Source organism: Chiloscyllium punctatum, chromosome 39, assembly GCF_047496795.1.
Source record: "Chiloscyllium punctatum isolate Juve2018m chromosome 39, sChiPun1.3, whole genome shotgun sequence".
In the NCBI taxonomy this organism is placed as follows: Eukaryota; Metazoa; Chordata; class Chondrichthyes; order Orectolobiformes; family Hemiscylliidae; genus Chiloscyllium; species Chiloscyllium punctatum.
The window spans coordinates 9621931-9648020 of record NC_092777.1 but is presented as its reverse complement, the minus strand read 5'-3'; the positions used below and the strand labels follow the sequence as shown (position 1 = coordinate 9648020).

Here is a 26090-nt window from a genome sequence, read left to right as displayed (position 1 = left end):
AGTTTTGTTGATCCAAATAAAACTTGTTGTTTGGGCAAGTGAGGCCTTTGCATCACTATCAGAGGAGGTATCTGGGGAGTATGAGAAGGTGAAGAAAACCATCTTAAGTGCATATGAGCTTGTACCAGAAGCCTGCAGACAACATTTCTGGATTCTAATGAGTGATCCTGGTTAAACCTATGTTGAGTTTGAAAGGATCAAACAGAGTTATTTCGATAGATGGATGAGAGCTTTAAAAATAGAGCAAACCTATGATGCCCTGAGAGAGGTAATTATTTTGGAGAATTCAAAAATTCACTGCCTGAAATTCACTCATGTGGAAGAACAGAGAGTTAAAACAGCAAGGGTAGCACCTGAAGTGGCTGATGATTATGAGCTGGCCCATAAAACGCGATTTGCTTCCAGAATCAATGCAGTCCATGAGGGATAGATATTGGGGCAAAGAGAAATCCTCATGTGGAAAGGGAAAGGTAGATCTCCGTGAAGATCATAAGGATAACTCACCATTGGATAAAAAAAACCCTTGAGGGGACCAAAGAAGCTACAAAGCTCCGGTGTTTTCATTGCGTGTGGCCCACTTTATTACAATCAGTGTTGGTGGGCTAGGAGAAAGCCAGATGTAGGAAAACCCGACAAGCCTGGAAGTTTTGCTAGACTACCAACAAAAAGCACAAGGGAAACTAGACAACTGCCTTTTGATCTCTCCTGCTTCAACTTGTGTCTATGATCTTGTGACCACATGGTCTGAGAAGGTCCCTGGATAAACAGCTTATACAGGATGTTCAGAGGTTCATTAAGGAGGAAGTGCCAGATCTGCTTAAAAATATACCTTCAAGGGTAAAGTTTATTCACATAGGACAGGAGTAGTAGGTAAAGAGGTTACAGCATTAAGGGACACAGGATCCTCTACATCTGTAATGCTGAAGGATGAGGAGACATGAACTACTGAGGGACTATTGCCGGAAAAGGTACTGGTACAGGAATTCATGGCGAGACAGAAAGTGCTCAATTATGTAAAAAGGATGAAGGGCTTTTGCCCAAAACGTCGATTCTCCTGCTCCGCGGATGCTACCTAACCTGCTGTGCTTTCCCAGCACCACACTCTTAAGTCTGTTCTCCAGCATCTGCAGTCCTCACTTTTGCCTACATAAAGGTCCAGAGAAGAGTGGAGAATTTGTGGTAGAAGTGTAGCTGATTCACTGGTAGGCATGCTGCCTACTCTAGTTGAAGAGCCAGTGGAGACTCAAGCAACTGAAGAAATGAAGGATGTTTATCCAGGGACCTTCTCAGACCATGTGGTCACAAGATCATAGGCACAAGTTGAAGCAGGAGAGATCAAAAGGCATAGATATGGAAGCTGACATTGCATTATTAAAGACCTTCCTTGAGCAGATAAGTGGGACAGAGCAGGAGCAAATATGTAACCATGCAAGTATCTTTAGCTCTGCTAAGCTTATCGAGTTACAGCAGAAAGCTGAGAATTTACAACAGTTGTATCAAAAAGCATATACAGAGAAGAGTGAATGCATCCCTGTGTGTTATTACTTAACAAATGATGTCTTAATGAGGAAATGGAGACCATCACACGTTCAAGCAGATGAGAAATGGGCAGACGTTCATCAGATTGTTTTGCCAGTAGGGTACAGAAAGGAGGTGCTGCGAGTGGCACATGAGCTACCACTTGGAGGTCATTTCAGAGTGAGGAAAACACAGGCTAAAATACAGAGACATTTTTACTGGCCTGGACTGCACAAGGATGTAGTTGAATTTTGCCGGACATGTCATACATGCCACCTAATCGGAAAACCACAGGCAAAAATAAAACCTGCACCTTTAATACTTATTCCAGCATTTGAGGAACCTTTCACAAAAGTTTTGATTGATTACTTACGTCCCCTACCTCAAACAAAAAGTGGGAATAAGTATATATTAACAATAATGCATATATTGACTAGATTTCCAGAGGTAATCCCATTACACAACATCACAGCAAAAACAGTTGTAGAAGAATTAATCTTTTTTTATGAGATACTGACTACCAATAGAGATCCAGTCAGATCAAGGATCAAACTTCACATCCAAACCATTTAAGGAGGTTATGGATAAGTTGGGAATAAAGCAATTTAAACCCACTGTGTACCATCCAGAATCACAGTGAGCACTACAGAGATGGTATCAAACACTAAAGATCATATTGAGGGTTTATATAGTCAGGCCTATTCTGATGATTGGGATTGGGGAATTCCATTTGTGGTTTCTGCAATCAGAAATGCACAGACTGAATCAACCAAATTCCGTCCGTTTGAATTAATTCTTGGGCATGAAGTAAGAGGACAGTTAAAATTGATTAAGGAGAAATTAATAAGCCAGAATTCTGAAACTATGTGTCAAATTTTAGAGAATGATTAAATAGAGCTAGTGAGTTGGCGTGTGCTGCCAGCGAGATTAGGGAATGTACTGCCAGCGAGATAATGGGAGCAGGGTGCCAGCAAGATAAGGGAATGTGTTGCCAGTGCGATAATGGAGCATGCTTCCTCACTGGAAGCACGCTCCCTGTAGCTCGCTGGCAGTGCTCTCCCTTCATCTCACTGGCAGCTCGCTCCCTTATCTCACAGGCAGCACTCTCCCTCTATCTCACTGGCAGTGCGACTCCTCCCCTCACTGGCAGCACCCCCCCTTCCCTCGCTGGCAGCGCGCTCCATTATTTAATTGGCAGTGCTTGAGCATGCTGCCAGCGAGATAATGGAGCGTGCTGCCAGTGAGATAGTGATGCAGGATGCCTAAGGGTTCAGATGGAGAGGAATTTAAGTGTGTACAATAAAAGTTTATGATTCAATATGCGGATATACCTATTAGAGAAGGTGAAAAACCTGACCTACTCTTGGGAAATAAGGCAAGGCAGGTGAGTGCGATGTCAGTGAGGGGGAACACTTTTGGGCCAGCAACCATAATTCTATTAGTTTTAAAATAGTGATGGAAAAGGATAGACCAGGTCCAAAAGTTGAAGTTCTAAATTGGAGGGAGGCTAATTTTGACAGTATTAGGCAAGAACTTTCAAAAGCTGTTTGGGAGCAGATAAAGTTCACAGGTAAAGGGATTTCTGGAAAAAGGGAAGCTTTCGAAAATGAGATATCAAGAGTCCAGAGACAGTGTATTCCTGTTAGGGTGAAAGGAAAGGCTAGTAGGTATAGAGAATGCTGGATGACTAAAGAAATTGAGGGTTTGGTTAAGAAAAAGAAGGAAGCATATGTCAGGTATAGACAGGATAGATCAAGTGAATCCTTAGAAGAGTATAAAGGCAGTAGGAGTATACCTAAGAGGGAAATCATGAGGGCAAAAAGGGGACATGAGATAGCTTTGGCAAATATAGTTATGGAGAATCCAATGACCTTTTACAAATACATTAAGGACAAAAGGATAACTAGGCAGAAAACAGGGCTCCTCAAAGATCAGCAAGATGGCCTTTATGTGGAAATGGGGGAGATACTAAACGAGTATTTTGCATCCACATTTACTGTGGAAAAGGACATGGATGATATAAAATTTCGGGAAATAGATGGTGACATCTTGAAAAATGTCTTTATTACAGAGGAGGAAGTGCTGGATGTCTTGAAATGCATAAAAATGGATAAATCCCCAGGACCTGATCAGGTGTACCCTAGAACCCTGTAGGAAGCTAGAGAAGTGATTGCTGGGCCTCTTGCTGGGATATTTGTATCATCGATAGTCACAGGTGAGGTGCCGGAAGGTACCTGTGAACTTTCTCTGCTCCCAATCAGCTTTGGAGGTTGGCAAACATGGTACCACTGTTTAAGAAGGGTGGTAAGGACAAGTCAGGGAACTATAGACCAGTGAGCCTGACGTCGGTGGTGGACAAGTTGTTGGAGGGAATCCTGAGGAACAGATGTACATGTATTTGGAAAGGCAAGGGCTGATTAGGGATGGTCAACATGGCTTTATGCTTGGGAAATCATGCCTCATTAACTTGATTGAGATTTTTCAAGAAATAACAAAGAGGATTGATGAGAGCAGAGTGGTGATCTGTATGGACTTCAGTAAGGCATTTGACAAGGTTCTTCATGGGAGACTGGTTAGCAAGGTTAGATCTCACGGATACAGAACTGGCTCAAAGGTAGAAGACAGAGGGTGGTGGTAGAGGGTTGTTTTTCAGACTGGAGGCCTGTGACCAGTGGAGTTCCATAAGGATCAGTGCTGGGTCCACTACTTTTCCTCATTTCTATAAGTATTTGGGGTGTAGTGTACAGCAAAGAGGGTTACCTCCAATTACAACAGGAACTTGGTCAGATGGGCCAATGGGCTGTGAAGTAGCAGATGGAGTTTAATTTAGATAAATGCGAGGTGCTGCACTTTTCTAAATTGAAAGCAAATCTTAGCAGGACTTATATGAGTAATAGTAAGGTCCTAGGGAGTGTTGCTGAACAAAGAGACCTTAGAGTGCAGGTTCATAGCTCCTTGAAAGTGGAGTCATAGGTAGAGAGAATAGTGAAGAAGGCGTTTGGTATGTTTTCCTCTTTTGGTCAGAGTGTTGAGTACAGGAATTAGGAGGTCATGTTGCGGCTGTACAGGACATTGGTTAGGCCACTTTTGGAATATTGCATACAGTGGTGAAACTTGAAAGGGTTCAGAAAAGATTTACAAGGATGTTGCCAGGGTTGGAGGATTTGAGCTATGGGGAGAGGTTGGATAGGCAGCACGGTGGCACAGTGGTTAGCACTGCTGCCTCACAGCACCAGAGACCCGGGTTCAATTCCCGCCTCAGGCGACTGACTGTGTGGAGTTTGCACATTCTCCCTGTGTCTGCGTGTGTTTCCTCCGGGTGCTCCGGTTTCCTCCCACAGTCCAAAGATGTCAGGTGAATTGGCCATGCTAAATTGCCCGTAGTGTTAGGTAAGGGGTAAATGTAGGGGTATGGGTGGGTTGTGCTTCGGAGGGTCAGTGTGGACTTGTTGAGCCGAAAGGCCTGTTTCCACACTGTAAGTAATCTAATCTTCAGGCTGGGGCTGTTTTCCCTAGAGTGTTGGAAACTGAGGGCTGACCTTATAGAGGTTTATAAAATCATTAGGGGCATGGATAGGATAAATAGACAAAGTCTCTTCCTTGGGTTGGGGGAGTCCAGAACTAGAAGGCATAGGTATAGGGTGAGAGGGGAAAACTATGAAAGTGATCAAAGGGGCAACGTTTTCATACAGAGGGTGGTACGTGTAAGGAATGAGCTGCCAGAGGAATTGGTGGAGGCTAGTACAGTTGCAACATTTAAAAGGCATCTGGATGGATATATGAATAGGAAGGGTTTGGAAGCATGTAGACCAGGTGCTGGCAGGTGGGATTAGATTATGTTGGGATATCTGGTCGGCATGGACAAATTGGACAGAAGGATCTGTTTCCATGCTGTACATGTCTATGACTCTATGGCTGTATGTGGGAAAGTGCTGCCAGTGAGATAAGGGCGTGTGCTGCCAGTGAGATAAGGGATTGTGCTGCCAGTGAGATACAGGAAGCGTGCTGCTATGAGATACAGGGAAGGTGCTGCCAGCGAGGTAAGGGAGGATGCTGCCAGTGAGTCGAGAGTGTAGTGCTTGTGAGATATGGGAGACTGCGGACTGTGAGATCAGGGAGGGTGCTGCCAGTGAGATACAGGGAGGGTGCTGTCAGTGAGATACAGGGAGGGTGCTGCCCATGAGAGAATTGAGTGCACTGCCAGTAAGGTGCCAGATATACAATGAAATTATTTGTATTTATTGAGAATTTGCTCTATCTCTGCTCTTTGCTTTTTTAGGTATCTCCACCAGTTGTCCACAAAATGCTCAACTCAATCCACAAAATCAGCATTGTTATTGGATAAGTGAAGACCAGACATCGTGGTATGATGCCCGCCAGGCCTGCCAACAAGTGCCCACTGCCGATTTAGCTATTATCAACAGTGTGGATGTTCTGAATTTTGTCCAGCAGCACTTTTCAGCGTGAGTTCAATGGTTTTGATTTAACTTAAACGGGAAATCTCTTTGAACCTCCGAAAGAAATCCTTGCACTGTGCTGTCTCATGTTGACAATGTCAGTTAGGGATTGGATTGAGGCAATCTGCACTGTCAGTGCTGCCCCATTCCCCACTGACGGTGCTGCCCCAGTCTGTTCCCTGCCCATTTATGTATCTGTCTAGATACATCTTAAGTGATGCTATCATGCCCCTTTCTACACCTCCGCTGGCAATGCGTTCCAGGGCCCCGCCACCCTCTGAGTAAGAACTTTCCACGGATATCTCCCTGAAACTTTTCCCCTCTAACCTTGAACTCATGACCCCTAGTAATTGTTTCCCCCACCCCGATCTAGGGAGAAAAGCTTCCACTCTGACACATTCAAAATCGTGAGAGGTATAGACAATCAGGTCTCCTCTCAACCTGTGTCTTTTTAATGAAAATAATCATAATCTACTCAACCTCTCTTCATAGCTAGTGCCCTATATACCAGACAACGTCCTGGTGTACCTCCTCTGCACCCTGTCCAAAGCATCCACATCCTTTTGGTAACGTGGTGACTAAAACAGTACACAGTTTAGAACTTTATCTTTTAGATCCTCTTTTTTCCATTACTATTATAAAACTAATACAATTATGTTTGCTGGCTCCAAAGTGCTCCCTCAGTCTACAGAGAGATTTAGACAGGTTAGGAGAGTGGGCAAAGAAGTGGCAGATGGAGTACAACGTGGGAAAGTTTGAGGTCATGCACTTTGACTGTAAGAATAGAGGCACGGACTGTTTTCTAAATGGGGAGAAAATTTAGAAATCTAAAATGCAAAGGAACTTGAGAGTCCTAGTTCAGAATTCTCCTAAGGTAAACCTGCAGGTAGTTAAGAAGAAAAATATAATGTAGCCATTCATCTCAAGAAGACTAGAATGTAAAAGCAGGGATGTACTTCTGAGGCTTTATAAGGCTCTGGCCAGACCACATTTAGAATTGTGTGAGTGATTTTGGGCCCCATAGCTCAGGAAGGATGTACTGGCCCTTGACAGGGTCCAGAGAAAGTTTACGAGAATGATCCCAGGAATGAAAGACTTCATATATGAGGATCATTTGAGGGCTCGGGGACTATACTTAATGGAGTTTAGAAGGATGGGAGGCATCTGATTGAAACTTACAGCATACTGAACAGCCTGGACAGAGTGAGAGTTGGGAAGATGGTTCCATTGGCAAGTCAGACCTTAGAGTAAAGAGAAGACCCTTTAGAACAAAGACAAGGTGAAACTTCTTTAGCCAGAGACTAAAGAATCTGTGGAATTCATTGGTACAGAAAGTTGTGGAGGCCAGGACATTGAGTATATTTAAACAGAGATAGATAGATTCTTGATTGCCAAGGGAATCAAAGCTTATGGGGAGAAAGCAGGAGAATAGGGTTGAGAAACGTATGACCGAATGCAGATCCATTATTAAGTTCTGAAGGTCACAGTCTCTCAGTCCCCAGTCCTCATACAAAGCCACATCCCAATTCTGGATTCTCAGGGAGGACCAAAACCACCTCTTGAATCCTCAGGCAGCACCATCACCCGATCCCCAGTTCTTCAGGCAGCACCATCACCCGATCCCCAGTTCCTCAGGCAGCACCATCTCCCAGTCCCCAGTTCCTCAGGCAGCACCATCTCCCAGTCCCCTGTTCCTCAGGCAGCACCATCTCCCAGATCCCTGTTCCACAGGCAGCGCCATCACCTGCTCCCCAGTTCCTCAGGCAGCATCGCTCCCAGTCCCCGGTTCCTCAGGCAGCACCGTCTCCCAGTCCCCAATTCCTCAGGCAGCTCCATCTCCTAGTCCCCAGTTCCTCAGGCAGCAACATCTCCCAGTCCCCGATTCCTCAGGCAGTTCCATCTCCTAGTCCCCAGTTCCTCAGGCAGCAACATCTCCCAGTCCCCAATTCCTCAGGCAGCGCCATCACCCGCTCCCCTGTTCCTCAGGCAGCGCCATCACCCGCTCCCCTGTTCCTCAGGCAACGCCATCTCCCGCACCCCGGTTCCTCAGGCAAAGTTGTCTCCCAGTCCCCGGTTCCTCAGGCAGTATCATCTCCCGGTCCCCAGTTCCTCAGGCAGCACCGTCTACCAGTCCCCGGTTCTTCAGGCAGCACCATCTCCCGGTCCTCTATTCCTCAGGCAACACCATCTCGCAGTCCCCAGTTCCTCAGGCAACACCATCTCGCAGTCCCCAGTTCCTCAGGCAACACCATCTCGCAGTCCCCAGTTCCTCAGGCAGCAACATCTCCCAGTCTCCGATTCCTCAGGCAGTACCATCACCCAATCCCCTGTTCCTCAGGCAGTGCCATCATTTGCTCCCCTGTTCCTCAGGCAGGGCCATCACCCATCCCCAATTCCTCAGGCAGCGCCATCACCCGCTCCCCTGTTCCTCAGGCAGCGCCATCACCCGCTCCCCTGTTCCTCAGGCAACGCCATCTCCCGCACCCCGGTTCCTCAGGCAAAGTTGTCTCCCAGTCCCCGGTTCCTCAGGCAGTATCATCTCCCGGTCCCCAGTTCCTCAGGCAGCACCGTCTACCAGTCCCCGGTTCTTCAGGCAGCACCATCTCCCGGTCCTCTATTCCTCAGGCAACACCATCTCGCAGTCCCCAGTTCCTCAGGCAACACCATCTCGCAGTCCCCAGTTCCTCAGGCAACACCATCTCGCAGTCCCCAGTTCCTCAGGCAGCAACATCTCCCAGTCTCCGATTCCTCAGGCAGTACCATCACCCAATCCCCTGTTCCTCAGGCAGTGCCATCATTTGCTCCCCTGTTCCTCAGGCAGGGCCATCACCCATCCCCTGTTCCTCAGGTAGCACCATCACCCGCTCCCCTGTTCCTCAGGCAGCGCCATCACCTGCTCCCCTGTTCCTCACGCAATGCCATCTCCCGCACCCCGGTTCCTTAGGCAGAGTTGTCTACCAGTCCCCTGTTCCTCAGGCAGTATCATCTCCCGGTCCCCAGTTCCTCAGGCAGCACCGTCTCCCAGTCCCTGGTTCCTCAGGCAGCACCGTCTCCCAGTCCCTGGTTCCTCAGGCAGCACCGTCTCCCAGTCCCCAGTTCCTCAGACAGCACCATCTCCCAGTCCCCAGTTCCTCAGGCAGCACCATCTTCCAGTCCCCGGTTCCTCAGGCAGCACCATCTTCCAGTCCCCGGTTCCTCAGGCAGCACCGTCTCCCAGTCCCCAGTTCCTCAGACAGCACCATCTCCCAGTCCCCGGTTCCTCAGGCAGCACCGTCTCCCAGTCACCAGTTCCTCAGGCAGCATCACTCCCAGTCCCCAGTTCCTCAGGCAGCACCGTCTCCCAGTCCCCAATTCCTCAGGCAGCTCCATCTCCCAATCCCCTGTTCCTCAGGCAGCACCGTCTCCCAGTCCCCGATTCCTCAGGCAGTAACATCACCCAATCCCCTGTTCCTCAGGCAGCGCCATCACCTGCTCCCCTGTTCATCAGGCACTGCCATCATCTGCTCCCCTGTTCCTCAGGCAGCGCCATCACACATCCCCTGTTCCTCAGGCAGCGCCATCATCCAACCCCTGTTCCTCAGGTAGTGACATCACCCGCTCCCCTGTTCCTCAGGCAGCGCCATCACCTGCTCCCCTGTTCCTCAGGCAGTGCCATCTCCCGCACCCCGGTTCCTCAGGCAGAGTTGTCTCCCAGTCCCCGTTTCCTCAGGCAGCAGCGTCTCCCAGTCCCCAGTTCCTCAGGCAGCACCGTCTCCCTGTCCCTGGTTCCTCAGGCAGCACCATCTCCCAGTCCCCGGTTCTTCAGGCAGCACCATCTCCCGGTCCTCGGTTCCTCTGGCAACACCATCTCGCAGTCCCCAGTTCCTCAGGCAGCACCATCTGGTAGTCCCCAGTTCCTCAGGCAGCACCGTCTCCCAGTCCCCGGTTCCTCAGACAGCACCATCTCCCAGTCCCCGGTTCCTCAGGCAGCATTGTTTCCCAGTCCCCTGTTCCTCAGGCAGCACCATCTCCCAGTCCCCGGTTCCTCAGGCAGCGTCGTCTCCCAGTCCCCAGTTCCTCAGGCAGCATCGCTCCCAGTCCCCAGTTCCTCAGGCAGCACCATCTCCTATTCCCCGGTTCCTCAGACAGCACCATCTCCCAGTCCCCTATTCCTCAGGCAGCGCCATTACCCGCTCCCCTGTTCATCAGGCAGCGCCATCGCCCGCTTCCCTGTTCCTCAGGCAGCACCGTCTCTTTGTCCCCAGTTTGTCAGTCATCACAGGCTCCCTGTCCCTGGTTTCTCCAGCATCATTGTCCCTCGGTCTCTGGTTCCTCCGGAATCACTGGCTCCCAGTCCGTGGTTTCTCAGGCAGCACCTTCTCGTAATCGCCAGTTTCTCAAGCGTCACCAGTCCCAGTCTCTGATTCTTAAGGCAGCAATTTTTCCCAATGTCCTTTTTCTCAGGCATCACCATCTCCCTGTCCCCAGTTTCTTGGGCATCACAGTTTCCTGCTGCCCGTTTCAAAAGGCAGCACGGCTCCCGGTGCCCAGTTCCTCAGGCAGCACCATCTCCTAAGCCCCTGTTTCTCAGGCTACATTGTCTCCTGGTCCTCAGGCCCTTAGGCAGGGCCACTTCCTAGTCTCTTACTTTTCAGGCATCACCATCTCCCCATCCCCGGTTCATCCAGCATCACTTTGGCTTGGATCCCGGTTCCTCAGGCATCACGTCTCCCGGTCCATGGTTCCTTGGGCAGCTCCACCTCTCCGTCCCTGGTTCCTCAGGGACCACCATCTCCTAGTCCACAGTTTCACAGAGAGAGCTGTACCCCAGTCTCCGATTTCTGAGGCATTACCATCTCCCAGTCTCCTGTTTCTCATGCAAAGCCAAACCCAGTCCTTGGTTCCTCGGGCTGCAGGGTTCTTCCGATTGTCAGTTCCTCAAGCATCACCATGTCCCAGTTTCAGATTTTTCAGGAGGCAATATCTCCCAATCTCCGATTTCTCGGCAACACTGTCTCCATGTCTGTGGTTCCTCAGGCATCATAGTTTTCCGCTGCCTGGTTCAACAGGGAGCACCATCTCCCCATGCCCAGTTCCTCAGCATCTCCCAAACGCCTGTTTCTCAGGCTACACTGTCTCCTGGTACGCAGGTCCTTGGGCAGGATGCCTCCTACCCTCTTATTTTTCAGGCAGCACCATCTCCCGGTCCCCAGTTCCTCAGGCAGCACCGTCTTCCAGTCCCCGGTTCCTCAGACAGCACCATCTCCCAGTCCCCGGTTCCTCAGGCAGGGCCATCTCCCAGTTCCCGGTTTCTCGGGCAGCATCGTCTCCCAGTCCCCGGTTCCTCAGGCAGCACCATCTCCCTGTCACCTATTCCTCAGGCAGCGCCATCACCCGATCCCCTGTTCCTCAAGCAGCGCCATCACTCGCTCCATGTACCTCAGGCAGAGCCATCACCCAATCCCCTGTTCCACAGGCATTGCCATCACTCGATCCCCTGTTCCTCAGGCAGCGCCATCACCCGCTCTCCAGTTCCTCTGGCAGAATTGTCTCCCAGTCCCTGGTTCTTCAGGCAGCACTGTCTCCCAGTCCCTGGTTCCTCAGGCAGCACCATCTCCCAGTCCCCGGTTTTTCAGGCAGCATCGTCTCCCAGTCCCCGGTTCCTCAGACAGCACCATCTCCCAGTCCCTGGTTCCTCAGGCAGCATCGTCTCCCAGTCCCCAGTTCCTCAGGCAGCACCATCACCCAATCCCCAGTTCCTCAGGCAGCGCCATCACCCAATCCCCAGTTCCTCAGGCAGCGCCATCACGTGCTCCCCTTTTCCTCAGGCAGCACCGTCTCTTTGTCCCCGGTTTGTCAGGCATCTCAGGCTCCCCATCCCTGGTTCCTCCAGCGTCATTGCCCCTCGGTCTCTGGTTACTCTGGAATCACTGGCTCCCAGTCCATGGTTTCTCAGGCAGCACCTTCTCGTAATCGCCGGTTTCTCAAGTGGACACAATGTCCCGGTCTCTGATTTTTAAGGCAGCAATTTTTCCCAATGTCCTTTTTCTCAGGCATCACCATCTCCCTGTCCCCAGTTTCTTGGGCATCACAGTTTCCTGCTGCCCGTTTCAAAAGGCAGCACAGCTCCCGGTGCCCAGTTCCTCAGGCAGCACCATCTCCCAAGCTCCTGTTTCTCAGGCTTCACTGTCTCCTGGTCCGCAGGCCCTTCGGCAGGAGCGCTTCCTAGTCTCTTATTTTTCAGGCATCACCATCTCCCCATCCCCGGTTCATCCAGCATCACTTTGGCTTGGATCCCGGATCCTCAGGTATCACGTCTCCCGGTCCATGGTTCCTTGGGCAGCTCCACCTCTCCGTCCCTGGTTCCTCAGCGACCACCATCTCCTAGTCCACAGTTTCACAGAGAGAGCTGTACCCAAGTCTCTGATTTCTGAGGCATTACCATCTCCCAGTCTCCGGTTTCTCATGCAAAGCCAAACACAGTCCTTGGTTCCTCGGGCTGCAGGGTTCTTCCAAACGTCAGTTCCTCAAGCATCACCATGTCCCGGTTTCAGATTTTTCAGGAGGCAATATCTCCCAATCTCTGATTTCTCAGCAACACTGTCTCCATATCTCTGGTTCCTCAGGCATCATAGTTTTCCGCTGCCTGGTTCAATAGGGAGCACCATCTCCCGGTGCCCAGTTCCTCAGCATCTCCCAAACGCCTGTTTCTCAGGCTACACTGTCTCCTGGTCCGAAGGTCCTTGGGCAGGACTGCCTCCTAACCTCTTTTTTATCAGGCAGCATCATCTCCCAGTCCCCAGTTCCACAGGCAGCACTGTCTGCCAGTCCCCAGTTCCTCAGGCAGCACCATCTCCCAGTCCCCAGTTCCTCAGGCAGCACCATCTCCCAGTCCCCAGTTCCTCAGGCAGCACCGTCTCCGAGTCCCCTGTTCCTCGGACAATGCCACCACCCACTTCCCTGTTCCTCAGGCAGCACCGTCTCTATGTCCCCGGTTTGTCAGGCATCACAGGCTCCCCGTCCCTGGTTTCTCCAGCGTCATTGTCCCTCGGTCTCTGGTTCCTCAGGAATCACTGGCTCCCAGTCTGTGGTTTCTCAGGCAGCACCTTCTCGTAATCGCCAGTTTCTCAAGCATCGCCATCTCCCAGTCCCCGGTTCCTCAGGCAGCACCATCTCCCAGTCCCCGGTTCCTCAGGCAACACCATCTCCCGGACCCTAGGTCCTCAGGCAGCATCGTCTTGCAGTCCCCCGTTCCTCAGGCAGCACCATGTCCTGCACCCCGGTTCCTCAAGCAGCACTGTCTCCCCATCCCCAGTTCCTCAGGCAGCATCGTCTCCCAGTCCCCAGTTCCTCAGGCAGCACCATCTCCCAGTCCCCAGTTCCTCCGGCAGCATCGTCTCCCAGTCCCCAGTTCCTCAGGCAGCACCATGTCCCAGTTCCTCCGGCAGCATCGTCTCCCAGTCCCCAGTTCCTCAGGCAGCACCATCTCCCTGTCCCCGGTTCCTCAGGTAGCACCATCTTCCGAGTCATGATTCCTCCGGCAGCAGCATCCCTCAGTATCTGATTCCTCAGGCCTGGCATCTCCCGGTCCTCGGTTCCTCAGGCAGCACTGCCTCACAGTCCCAGTTCCTCAGGGATCAGTCTCCCAACCTCTGATTTCTCAGGCAGCAGTGTCTCTTAGTCTCTGATTTCGCAGCCAACACTGTCTCCCAGAACCCCGTTTCTCAGACAGCACTGTCTCCCAGTCCCCGTTCCTTTATTCAGCACCCCCTCCTGTTCCCAGTTCTTTATGCAATACTGCCTCCGGTCTCCCATTCTTCAGTGATCACCGTCTCCTGGTCCCTGGTCCCTCAGCCAGCACTTGCCCTGGTTCTTTGGCTCCTGGGGCAACACTGCCACCTCCGTCCCTGGTTCCTCAGTGATCACTATCCTCCAGCCCCTGATTCCTCAGACGGCAGCATCTCCTGGTCTCTGATTTCTCAGACAGTGCCACCTCCCAGTCCCCGGTTCCTTAGCTAGTATGTCCTCCCAGATTCATGATGTCCCAGTCTCTAATTTCTCAGTCAGCAATGTCTCCCAATCTGATTTCTCAGGCATTACTGTCCTCTGGTCCCCAGTTCCTCAGGCTGCACCATTGTCCAGACCCCATTTCTCAGGCAGCACAGTCTCCTGGTTTCCAGTTCCTCAGGGAGTACGATCTCCTGGTCGCCAGTTCCTAAGGCAATACCACCTTCAAGGCCCCGGTTCTTCACCAATCACCATCTCGCAGCCCCTGATTTCTCAGGCAGCTCTGTTTTCCGGTCCCTGATTTCCCAGGCAACACCGTCTACTGGCCTCTGATTTCTCAGGTGGCATAGTATCCTGGTCCCCAGTTCCTCAGGTAGCACCATCTCCACGTCCCCGGATCTGCAGGGATCACTGTGCCCCAGTTCCCAGTTCCTCAGGCTGCACCGCCTCCCGGTCCCCATTTCCTCAGCCTTTACTGCCTCCTGGTCCCCAATCCTTCAGGCAGCAATGTCTCCTGGTTCCTCGGCCAACACCTTCTCCCTGTTGTCCCCGTTGGTTGAGCACCAATGTCGCCCGGCCCCAGATTCCTCAGACAGAACGGTCTGCCGGTCTCAGGTTCTTAGGTAGCACTACCTCCCTGTTCCCGGTTCCTCAGGCAGCACCATCACCCAATCCCCGGTTCCTCAGGCAGCACCATTTCTTGATTTTCCCCTTTCCTCAGGCAGCACCACCTCTCCATCCCTGGTCCCTCTGACATCACTACCTCCCAGTCCCTGGTTCCACAGGTAGCACTGCTTCCCGGTCCTCCATTCCTCAGGCAGCACCACCTCCTGGCTGCCACATCCTCAGGTAGCACCGTCTCCTGGTGTCTCAGGCAGCACCATCTCCCAGTGCCTCAGGTAGCACCACCTCCCCATCCCTGGTCCCTCTGACATCACCATCTCCTAGTCCCTGGTTACACAGGTCGCACTGCTTCCCGGTCCCCAGTTCCTCAGGCAGCACTGTCACCCAGTCTCCAAATCCTCGGGATCACTGTCCCCTGGTTCCTGGTTTCTCAGGCATCAGCATGTTCCAATCCCTGGTCGCTCAGACAGTACGGTCACCCGGTCCCCGGTTGGTCAGGCTGCACGGTGTCCCTGAGCCTGGTTCCTCAGGAAGAACTGGGAGACCGTGACTTTTCAACAAGAACCATCTCCTGGTCCCCGGTTTTTCAGGCAGCACCATCTCCCAATCCCCAGATCCTCAGGGAGCACCTCCGCACTGTCCCCGGTTCCTCAGGCAACACAGTCTCCCACTTCCCAGTTCCTCAGGCAGCACTGCCTCCGGGTCCCTGATTCCTTCAGCAGCACCAGCTCCCTAGCCCCAGTTCCTCAGGCAGCACTGTCTTCCAAACTGCAAATTCTCATTTCGTACCTTACAGTGAATGCCCCAGTCAGTAGTTACTATAAAGCAGTGGAGAGCCCCATGCTCCACACAGCAGCAAAAGATGCTCCAGACCCCAGTCACCCAGAGGAAAGGCTCCAGAATCCAGTCAGCAGTAGGAGAGGCTCCCGTCTCTATGCCCCAATCAACAGAAGCAGAATAAACCTTCCTCTGAAGGTAAATCTTCCTTGGTACTGTCCCTATCAAACATTCCAAAGCCAGGGAAGCACTGGGTTAGATACAGATTAAAGCTGTGTTTTCACTGTCCATATCAAAAATTCCCAAGCCCGTATTATCACATGGTTAGATACAGAGTAAAGCTACCTCTCCTCTTAACCTGAAAGTAAAGCATCCTCTAATCTTTTAACTTGTAAGTAAAACTTCCTCTTGTCTTTTAACTTGAAAGTAAAGTTGCCTCTACTCCCGTAAATACAAAGGAAAACAATTTCTACCCTGACCCCATCAAACACTCTCAGGACTGTGACAGCAGAGCCAAGCTTCCGCTTATAAACTGAAAGTAAAGCTCTTTCTACTCTTTTAAACTGAAAGTAAGTTATCCCTTTATAATTTTAAGCAGAACGTAAATGCCCCTCAACACATCAAAAGCTTCCAATGGTGGATCCAGTTCTGGTCCTGAATAGAATTGAGTTTGTCTTGTGGTGATTAATGAAATTACTGTCATTTTGTAGAGAGTTTGGTTTGATTTCCATGCCATAGGATCAGCACAGCCTGGATTGGATTAATCCAAAACAGTGCCTCAGGACCTGGGATGTACCACTGGGTGGATGGGACATCTGTTGATACCTACCTGCACTGGGCAATCTCCAAGGTACACAGTGGTGAATGTGTTCAACTGCAGCTACACAGGGAAGGCACTTGGCATGGGGTATCCTGCCACACCAAGCAGCACTTCATCTGTGAAAAAACCCATGATGGTGAGGATTCAGGACAGTCTCTTTACAGTGCAGTACATCTCTCCTTGTGATTCTTTCCTTCCAAACTTGGGTGTTTTCTCCTCTCTCACCCTTTATCCCCATTTCTATCCCTTCCCTCTCTCCATCTTTCCCCTGCCGCTCTTCCCTGTTTTACTCGATTGCCACTTCTCTCCCCTCTACTTCTCTCTGGCCATCTGTTTTCTGTCTCTTGCCCGCCCTTTCTCATCCATCTCTTCCCTCCATCCTTTCTTCACTTTTCCACCCGAACTACTGCTCACCTCTCTTCCTTGCTCCCATTCTCTTTCCCTAATCTCTCCCTACTGTGATCTCTCCCCACACTCTGTATCTTTCCCCAACTCTCTCTACATCCTCTCTCCCTTCTTTCTGTCTCCCTCGCCTCATTTTTTAAACTCCATACCCCTCTGTCCATACCCCTCTGTCCATACCCCTCTGTCCATACCCCTCTGTCCATACCCTTCTGTCCATACCCTTCTGTCCATACCCTTCTGTCAATACCCCTCCGTCCATACCCCTCCGTCCATACCCCTCCGTCCATACCCTTCCGTCCATACCCTTCCGTCCATACCCTTCCGTCCATACCCTTCCGTCCATACCCTTCTGTCCATACCCTTCTGTCCATACCCTTCTATCCATACCCCTCTGTCCATACCCTTCTGTCCATACCCCTCTGTCCATACCCCTCCATCCATACTTTCTGGCCTTTAGCTCAGTGTTGTTCCAGTGTCTGTATTATGATCAGGTGACTGAGAAATGACCTTATCTTTCACAGTTCTATGTGGAGTTAACTTGATTCTGGGATGCAGTGACTGAAACTCTTTCCTTCTTTATGCTATAGCCCAGCTGCAGGATGTCAATTACTTTCTGACTGGAACACCAACCTTCAGGAAGGTCGACCTGGTGAAGAACATCACGGTGATGACTGAGGCCCCTGTCCGTGGAGCAGCAACAGTTGAGGTACAATAGATTCTGGCAGTTTTCTGGCAGGTTTGAGGATTTACACCCAGTAACAACTAGGAATGGCAATGTATGTACTGAATAATGATGATGTGCGTGGGTCAGGGAAGCCATAACCACTTTCTACACATTTCCCCATTCACCCCGTTATTCTAGGATCTTCTGGTTTGTATGATTCCATGGGTACTGGAGGCATGCTTATACCTATGTTAAGGTGGAACAAACCTAACTAGTAGAACAGGCATCTTCCAAACCCATGACCACTTCCATCTAGAAGGACAAGGGCAGCAGATACATAGGAACACCATCACCTGCAGGTTCCTCTCTGAGCCACTCATCATCCTGACTTGGAAATATATCATCATTGCTTCACTGTTGCTGGGTCAAAATTCCAGAAATCAGAATTCCCTCCCTCAGGGCATTGTGGGTCCATCTACAATGGTTCAAGAAGGCTGCTCAGCCCCACCTTCTCAACGGCAGCTCGGGACGGGTAATAAAATGCTGGCCACCTTTGGCAACACTGTCCTCATCAATCACTCCCAAGACAGGGACAGCACAGACTTAGATGTAAAATAAAGCTTCTTCTATGGTTTTAAACTGGAAGTAAATCTTTCTCTGCACTGTCACCATAAAATACTTCCAGAACAGACTTGGCATGGAGTTAGATACAGAGTGAAGCTGTCTCTATACTCTCCCCATCAAATACTCCCAGGTAAGAACATCACAAGGTTAGATACAGAATTAACTGTCTCTACTCTTTGAAACTGAAAGTAAAGCCCCCTCTACACTCAGCCCATCAAACACTCCCAGGACAGGTACAGCATGGTGTTAAATACAGAGTAAAGCTCACTTTTCTCTATCAAAAGCTCCTTTGGCACAATTACCATCAAACATTCCCAAGACAGGTATTGTACGAGGTTAGACACAGAGTTCATTTGCCTCTATTCTTTTATACTGAAAGTAAAGCTTCCTTGACATTGTCCCTATCAAACATTCCCAGGACAGGTACAGCATGGGTTAGAAACACAGTAAAATTGTTTCTACATCTCAAACTGAAAGCAAAACTGCCTCCAATATTCCCATCAAATATTCCCAGGGCATTAGAACAATGAGGTTAAAGACAGAGTAAAAGTCTCTTTACAATATCCCAATCAAATAGTCCTAGGATAGGCACAACAGATGGTTAGATACAGGGTGAAACACCCTTCAGTCTTTTAAACTGGGTGGCATGGTGGCTCAGCAGTTAGCCTGCTGCCTTACAGCGCCAGGGACCTGGGTTTGATTCCAACCTCAGGTGACTGTCTGTGTGGAATTTGTACATTCTCCTTGTGTCTGCATGAGTTTCCTCCCATAGTCCAAAGATGTGCAGGTTAGCTAAATTGCCCATAGTGTTCAGGAGTGTGTAGGTTAGGCGCTTTAGTTAGGGGTAAATATAGAGTAATAGGGTAGGGGGAATGGGTCTGGGTGGGTTACTCTTTGGAGGATTGGTGTGGACTTGAACGGCTAAATGGCTTCTTTCCACACTGTAGGGATTCTATGATTCAAATCTTCCTCTACGCTTTTAAAACTTAAAGCTAACTTAAGTAAAGCAGCCTCAACACTGTCCCTTTCCAACACACCCAGGACAGGATTATCATGGGCTTAGTAAAGTTCCTTGTACGCTTTCCAAGTTGACATTTGTTGTTAGTCTTTATCTCCATCTCGTGGAAGTACTGTGTTGATATGTGCATAGGATGAGGATTCCTTGCTTACTCTCCTCTGGGTTTCACTGTGACAGATGATGCTGTTTCCTGGCATGTGGTTCAGCCATTCAGGTCTGGTGAACTCGATTGAATTTGTAATCCAGCCTTTGAAGAAAGCCACTCGGGTACATTTCAAGATATTTCGACCCTACTGCATCCCGAGCCTGTACCTCATCCCTCCAGGTAAGTGGTGGGGAGATGCCTTGCAATGCCTGATAAAAGGATCGTCTGGAATTAAATCTGGAAGGCACTCATTGTTGCCTGTGAGTAAACTCATTTCCCAGGGTGAAATTTGACCTCTGTCTTTGCTAATTGAGCTGATCTAACTGGACAGCATCAAAAGGGATTTTTGTTCGTGAATGATAATAACTTTGCAGATGACATGAAGATTTGCCAGGTGGTTGACCGTGAGGAGGAAGATGTTAGATTACAGGAAGGGATAAATGGATTGGTCAGATGGTCAGATTGGTCAGAATTTAATCCTGAAAAGTGAGAGTTGATGCATTTTGGAAGAAGGAACAAAACAAGGGAGTACTTAATGAATGGCAGGTTGCGAGGAAGCTCAGAATCAGAGCGATCTTGAGGTGCTTGTCCACAAATCCTGAAGGTTGAAGAGCAGGAAAATTGGATAGTTAATAAGGCGTACAGGACACTTACCTTTATCAGTCAGTGTTAAAAATCACGTAACACCAGGTTAGACTCCAATGAGTTTATTTGGAGGTACAAGCTTTCAGAGCATTGCTGCTTTGTCAGGTAACTAGTGAGGCAAGGCATAGTTGATGAGAGCAGGGAGGTTGAAGCTGTACAGAACTTGGTTAAACCATAGCTGGAGTACTGTGTGCAGTTCTGGTCACCACACTATAGGAAGGATGTGATTGCAATGGAATATGTGCAGAGGAGATTCACCAGGATGTTGTCTGTGTTATGACACAGCGGTAAACCCTTCTGTTAATTAACACACAGAAAGGCTCACCTCACCTCATGATCTGTTAAAATATGAGTGACCGAGAACTACCCAAATTCCACTATTTAAAGAAAAAAAGTTTTATCCTTTAACTCCAAAAGAGAACATTAAACAACAACTATTTACAACTCCATGCCTCCTTTGTCTACCTCCCATTCGAAAACAATATACTGATCCCATAAAGCCCCTATTAAATTTACAGCAAATCAATGTTCAAAACCAGACAGTGGCTTCGTATCTGGTGTCGATCTTCCTGTTTGTAGATCTCCCTTGCTCGTCTTCGGTCTTCTGCTGCAGAGATGTTTCATATGAGAAAGCTAATAGAGAGTGTTTTTAATAGCAGTCTGTTGGTGGCAGGTGAAGGAGAGCCACCAGTGGGGTCGGGGATTACAGGGACCAGGTTCAGGTAAACAGGTGGTTCTCAGAGAGTTAACAATATTAGAAGATATCAGGTGGAATTGTATGACTTTTCTGGGGGATTAGCAGGGTGGAGTATGGAGTGTGCAGAAAGGGTGGTAGTTTAGAAAGCTTCCCAAGTGGCTTTCCAGCTGCCCTTTCACCAGCCTCTGACTGTCGCAATTTTATGTGGAGCAAACAAGGCCTAGAGAGTAGCTCAACAATTTTTGAGGAGGAGAGTCTTCATCTCTGCCCTCACTTCCAGTAAATATGTTGGGGTAGTGAATGCGTGTGCTTGAAAGCTCCTTTAAAGTCAGGAGAAATCAATCATAGGATCAACCAATCCAAGAAAGATTATCCTCCCTCCACATATATGGAACTGTGGGGAGTCTCTGAGTGGCTGCTCCTCCAATCATAAGCTGATTCTGTCATATTCTTGCTATTGATAGACTCACGACTTTTAAACCAGTTGAAGGGAAATGCAGAGAAGTGGAAAACATAAATTAATGAGGGAATGAATTCCTTGCAAATTAATGTAGAATCTCCAGTTTAAGGCCACATAGGTTCAGGAGATATTGTGTAATGAATATTGTGGTTGTTATTGAAATGAAAACTGTGTCAATGGTTAAATTTAAGTCTGACATTGAAAAGGTAAAAGGGTAAGGTAAAAGTTGAAGGGAAGTAAGTACTGCACTGTTTAAAATCATTCAGCTTTGTGCAAATGCAATGTAGTAGTGCAATGGAGGTATGTGATGCATGAAATCACCAGCCTGGAAGGTACTTTTAGGGTGAAGGCTTTTTAAGTGTTGAGGCATATCTTAGTTATTTTGCAAATAAATACTCTTTCTAATTTATTTGTTACATTTTTTTAAAAGGCATCTCGATGGATACATGAATGGGAAGGGTTTAGAGGGATATGGGCCAAATGCTCATAAATGGGACTAGATTAATTCAGGATATGTGGTTGGCTTGGATGAGTTGGACCCTAGGGTCTGTTACCATGCTGTACAACTCTATGACACTACTAGGAACAGCAATAGCCCCAATCTGAAACTTAGATCTTTCTCTAGCCCCAATATACTATAAACCATTACAGAGGAACCTCAATTATCCGAATGACATGGGTGTGGAGTATTTTGTTGGATAAACAAATATTCGGATAATCGAATGCTGGATAACACAGTTTAGCTAAGCATTGGGACCTTGTGATCATGCCAATAATCCAAAATTTGGATAATCGAATGCCAGATAATTGAGGTTCCTCTGTACTCTGTTTTTATTATCTGTAGGGACTACATTGTATTATGAATATAAACTGGGAAAAATAGAAGATTAGACATTTCGGTGTTGTAGAGATTGAAGTAGTTTTTGTCTTGCGACATGAAGGTCAAACTTGGAACTGTAAGGTCTTCATTTATTGGTTACACAAAGCTATGTAACTTATGGACAAGGTAAATTCGATACTTTTGTGAGACAAGCAGTCACTAGGTGCATCTGGGTTGAGACAGTGCCTAGCAACAGCTTTTGGGGGTAAGTTGCAGTTTGTCACAGGACTGAGAGAGTTTAATTTCACTCAGACTTCCAGAAAGTCTGCAAGCCAAACTATACCTGTCTCTGTTAACCTCCATGTGTGGAAAGAAAATCTTAAAAATTCTAAGAATTTCAAACTCAAGCAAAAACCTAAGTCCAACTGACTGGCTAGCAATTGAGAATATTCTACAGTCGACAACCACATGATTTCATTGCGAAGAATTATAAAAACTAAGAGGATGTCTTGATTCACAGAATTTGTTCTTCTTTTCCTCTGTTTTCCATTTATAATATTTCTTCAGAATTGCCTGTCCTGACTGCTTTGTTTACAAGTGATCATCAATCATAGAATCCCTGCAGAGTGGCCGAACATTCAGCCCAACAAGTCCACACTAACTCTCTGAAGAGCATCTCACACAGACTCACCCCTCTACCCTATCCCTGTAACCCTGCATTTCCTGTGGCTCATCCACCCAACCCACACATCCCTGGACACGTTGGACAATTTAGCATGGTCAATCCACCTAATCTGCACATTTTTGGATTGTGGGAGGAAACCAGAGCACCTGGAAGAAACCCATGCAATTATGAGGAGAATGTGCAAACTCCACACAGACAGTCCCCCGAGGCTGGAATTGAACCTGGATCCCTGGTGCTGTGAGGCAGCAGTGCTTACCACTGAGCCACTGCATATAGATTTGTAGATTAATTGATTGAGACAGCGGCCTTCAGCCCATCCCAGTCTGCTTTGACATAACTACCACTAAAAGTGCGCTACTTCCATTTCCTACACTTGTCCCATATCCTTCAATGTTATATTTGAAGTGCTCATCAAAATATTTGTCAAAGATTGTAAGGTTTCCATTTTTCACTACTTTCCAGATTCCCACCACCTGCTAAGTGAGAACGTCTTTTCCCAAATTCCCTCTGAATTTCCTGCCCTTTACTTTCAAACTATGCCCCCTCCTGATCTTTCACCTTGATTGTGGACAACAGTAGCTCTCTATTCACTTTTATACACCTCAATCATGTCTCACCGATAGTCTTCTCTGCTGTAAGGAAAACAATCCAAGCCTATCTAGTCTCTCCTTATAGCTCAATTTCTCCATCTCAGGTAACATCCTGATGAACCTCCTCTGTACCCCCTCAAGTGCTATCACATCTGTCCTGTGGTGAAGAGACCAAAACTACAACAGTATTCCAGTTGTGTCCTGACTAACACTCTGTACAATTCTAACATTCCCTTCATGACTATTGGAAGCAGGTGTCCCATATACCTGTTTAACTATCCTACTTAAGTGCTCCGCTGACTTCAGGGATCTGTGAATAATTTCCCCAAGATCCCTCTGTTCCATGAAGCTACCCAGTGTCCAACCATTCATCGAATACTCCCTCATCTTGTTTCGTCTTCCAAAGTGCACTTTTTTGCAGTCTGGGGTATGATTCATAGAATCTGTACAGTGTGGAAGCAAGCAATTGGCCTATTGAATCCACACCAACCCTCTGAAGAGTATCCCACCCAGACTCCCCTCCCAACCCTATCCCAAAGCCCTGCATTTCCCATGGTTGATCCACTTAGCCCGCATATTCCTGGACACTATGAGCAATTTAGTATTGCCAATCCACCTCACTTGCATGCATTTGGACAGTGGGAGGAAACCCATGCAAACACAGTCAAAACTCCATGCAGTTAGTCACCCAAGACTAGAATCAAACTTGGTACTATAAGGCAGCAGTGCTAACTGCTGAGCCACCATGCTGTCCCCTTTATCAGGGTTAAATAATATCTGCCACTGGTCTGCTCATCTGACCTACCAATCTTGGTGTCATCTGCAAATCTGCTTAACATTGCCTCTATATTTTCATCCATATAATTTACGTGTACAACAAACAGTAAAGGTCCTTCTCTTACACCACTGGGCACCTGTCTCCAATCACTCAAACCTCTACACTTTGTGTCTTATTACTCAGCCAGTTGCTCATCCATCGTGCCAAGTTTCCCTCAATTTCACCTATGTTAACCTTCTTAATCAATCTCCCATGTGGAACCTTGTCAGAGTTTTGTTAAAATCCATTTCAACTCCAACAACTGACCTTCCCTGATCCACATACATTTTCAAAAAATTCTAACATATTTGTTAGGGATGACCTCCATGTGACTAAGACATGCTAACTATCCCCAATTAACCCATGCCTTTCCAAGTGGATATTAATTCACTCCTTCAGAATTTTCTACGAGAGTTTCCCTATCACTGACGTGAGGCTCTGTAAGTTCCTGGTTCATCTCTACCAACCTTCTTTAAAAAGTGAAATCACATTAGGAATGCTCCAGACCTCTGGCACTTCCCCTGTTGCGAGAAAGGAATTAAAAGTGTGCCAAAGTCCCAGCAATTTTCTGCTTCACCTCCCACAACAGCCCGAGATGCAATTCATCCAGGCAGGGAATTTGTTTATTTTTATTATTTTTTGACAAAACCTCCAATACCTCCCAATTTCCTATGTCAAACTGTGCAAGTTCCTCACAGTCCCTTTTCCTGAATTCTGCACCTATTCATCCAGAATGAATACCAAAGAGGAGTTTTCATTCAACACCCTTCCAATATCCTGTAGCCTCACACACAGGTTTCCCCCCCTTGGACCCGAATCAACCCTAGAGTCGTAGAGTCATAGAGTAATACAGCATGGATTCGGCCCAAACTGGTCCATGCTGACCATGGTGCCCACTCAGCTAATTCCAATTGCCCACATTTGGTCCATATCCTCTGGACCTTCCCATTCTCTGTACCTATCCAAATGTTTTTTAAAATATTGGTGCAGTACCTGCCTCAAACCCTTTCATGTACGCACCACTCTCTGCGTGAAGATGTTGCCCTCCAGGTCCTTCTTAAATTGTTCCTTTCTCACCTTAAATCTATGCCCTCTAGTTTTCAATTCCCCATCCCTGTGAAACAGACTATATGCATTCTTCCTATCTATGCCCCTCATGATATTATACACCATAATAAGGTCACCCCTCATTCTTCTACAATTCCAAGGAATAAAGTCCTATCCTGGCCAACCTCTCCCTATTACTTAGGCCTAATAGTCCTGGCAACATCCCTACAAATCATCTTTGCATTCTTTACAATTTAACTATGTCTTTCAAATAACAAAACTATACACAATACTCCACTGCAGCCTCACCAACAACTTTTACAACTGTAACATAACGTCCCAACCCCTATATTCAGTGCCTCGACTGATGAAGACCAGCATGCTAAATGCCTTCTTCACCACCCTGTCTTCCTGTGATGCCACTTTCAATGAACTATGTACTTGTACTCCTGGGTCCCTGTATTCCACAACACTCCTCAGGACCTTACCTTTTACTATGTAAGTCCTACCTTGGTTTGACTTTCCAAAGTGTAACACCTCACACTTATGTGTCTTGAATTATAGTTGCTAATTCTCAGCCCACTTCTCTATCTGATCAAGATCCCTTTTGATAACCTTTCTCACTATCAACCTACACCTTCCTTAGTTAGTCTCTTCCCTTTAAAGTATTTATAATATGTGTGTGTTTGGCTTTGTAGAGGATATATTTTAAATTTTCATGGTAGTAATTAATGGTCTATTCTGAAGTTTAAAAATTGGAATGTGAGACTATTGCTTTTTTGCAACCATTTAATGTAAAGATTAATCATATTGCAGAAAAGAAGTGCAATTGCAGATGTATTGTCCGGAGTGTAAAAATATTGAAATAATTTAAAGGTTTAACATAGGCGTAGATTATATAAAGTTGCAGAAGGGAAAAGGCTTAATGGATGAAAGTCTTGTTTGGTATTTTCATAATTATTTACCTGCAGACAAACTTTATTTATTTGTCATAGTTCTTGGTAAATATAGAAGCCTGTTCCATGCTATTTGTCAACATGGGCTTGAGAGTCAGGTATTTCTGTTTACTTCTTAAAATCTTTAACTTTTGTGATGTTTGCAGTAACAGTGGGACTTGATTTCCAGTGCACTAACCCAGCCAGGTGTAACAATGTTGATAAATACCACAAAGAGTCAAATTCTTGTGAGACAGATGTCTTGAAATTTATTGAGAACACAAACTGTATAAACTCTGATAACAGAGACCTCCACTTAATGTTCTAATATGTGTTTATCGATGTTGCTATACATT

The 26090-nt window shown here is 47.8% G+C and overlaps 1 protein-coding gene across 4 annotated transcripts in view; it reads left to right on the top strand.

Moving 5' to 3' along the window:
• The window catches only part of pkd1b (polycystic kidney disease 1b), a 243206-nt gene that overhangs the window by 10864 nt on the left and 206252 nt on the right, over positions 1–26090 (top strand). For all 4 annotated transcript variants that reach the window (XM_072558141.1, XM_072558142.1, XM_072558140.1 and 1 more), the window contains exons 2-5: positions 5798–5981; positions 16101–16318; positions 17175–17293; positions 19071–19218. In XM_072558141.1, coding sequence (XP_072414242.1) covers positions 5798–5981; positions 16101–16318; positions 17175–17293; positions 19071–19218 — 669 coding nt within the window. The remainder of the gene's footprint in view (positions 1–5797; positions 5982–16100; positions 16319–17174; positions 17294–19070; positions 19219–26090) is intronic.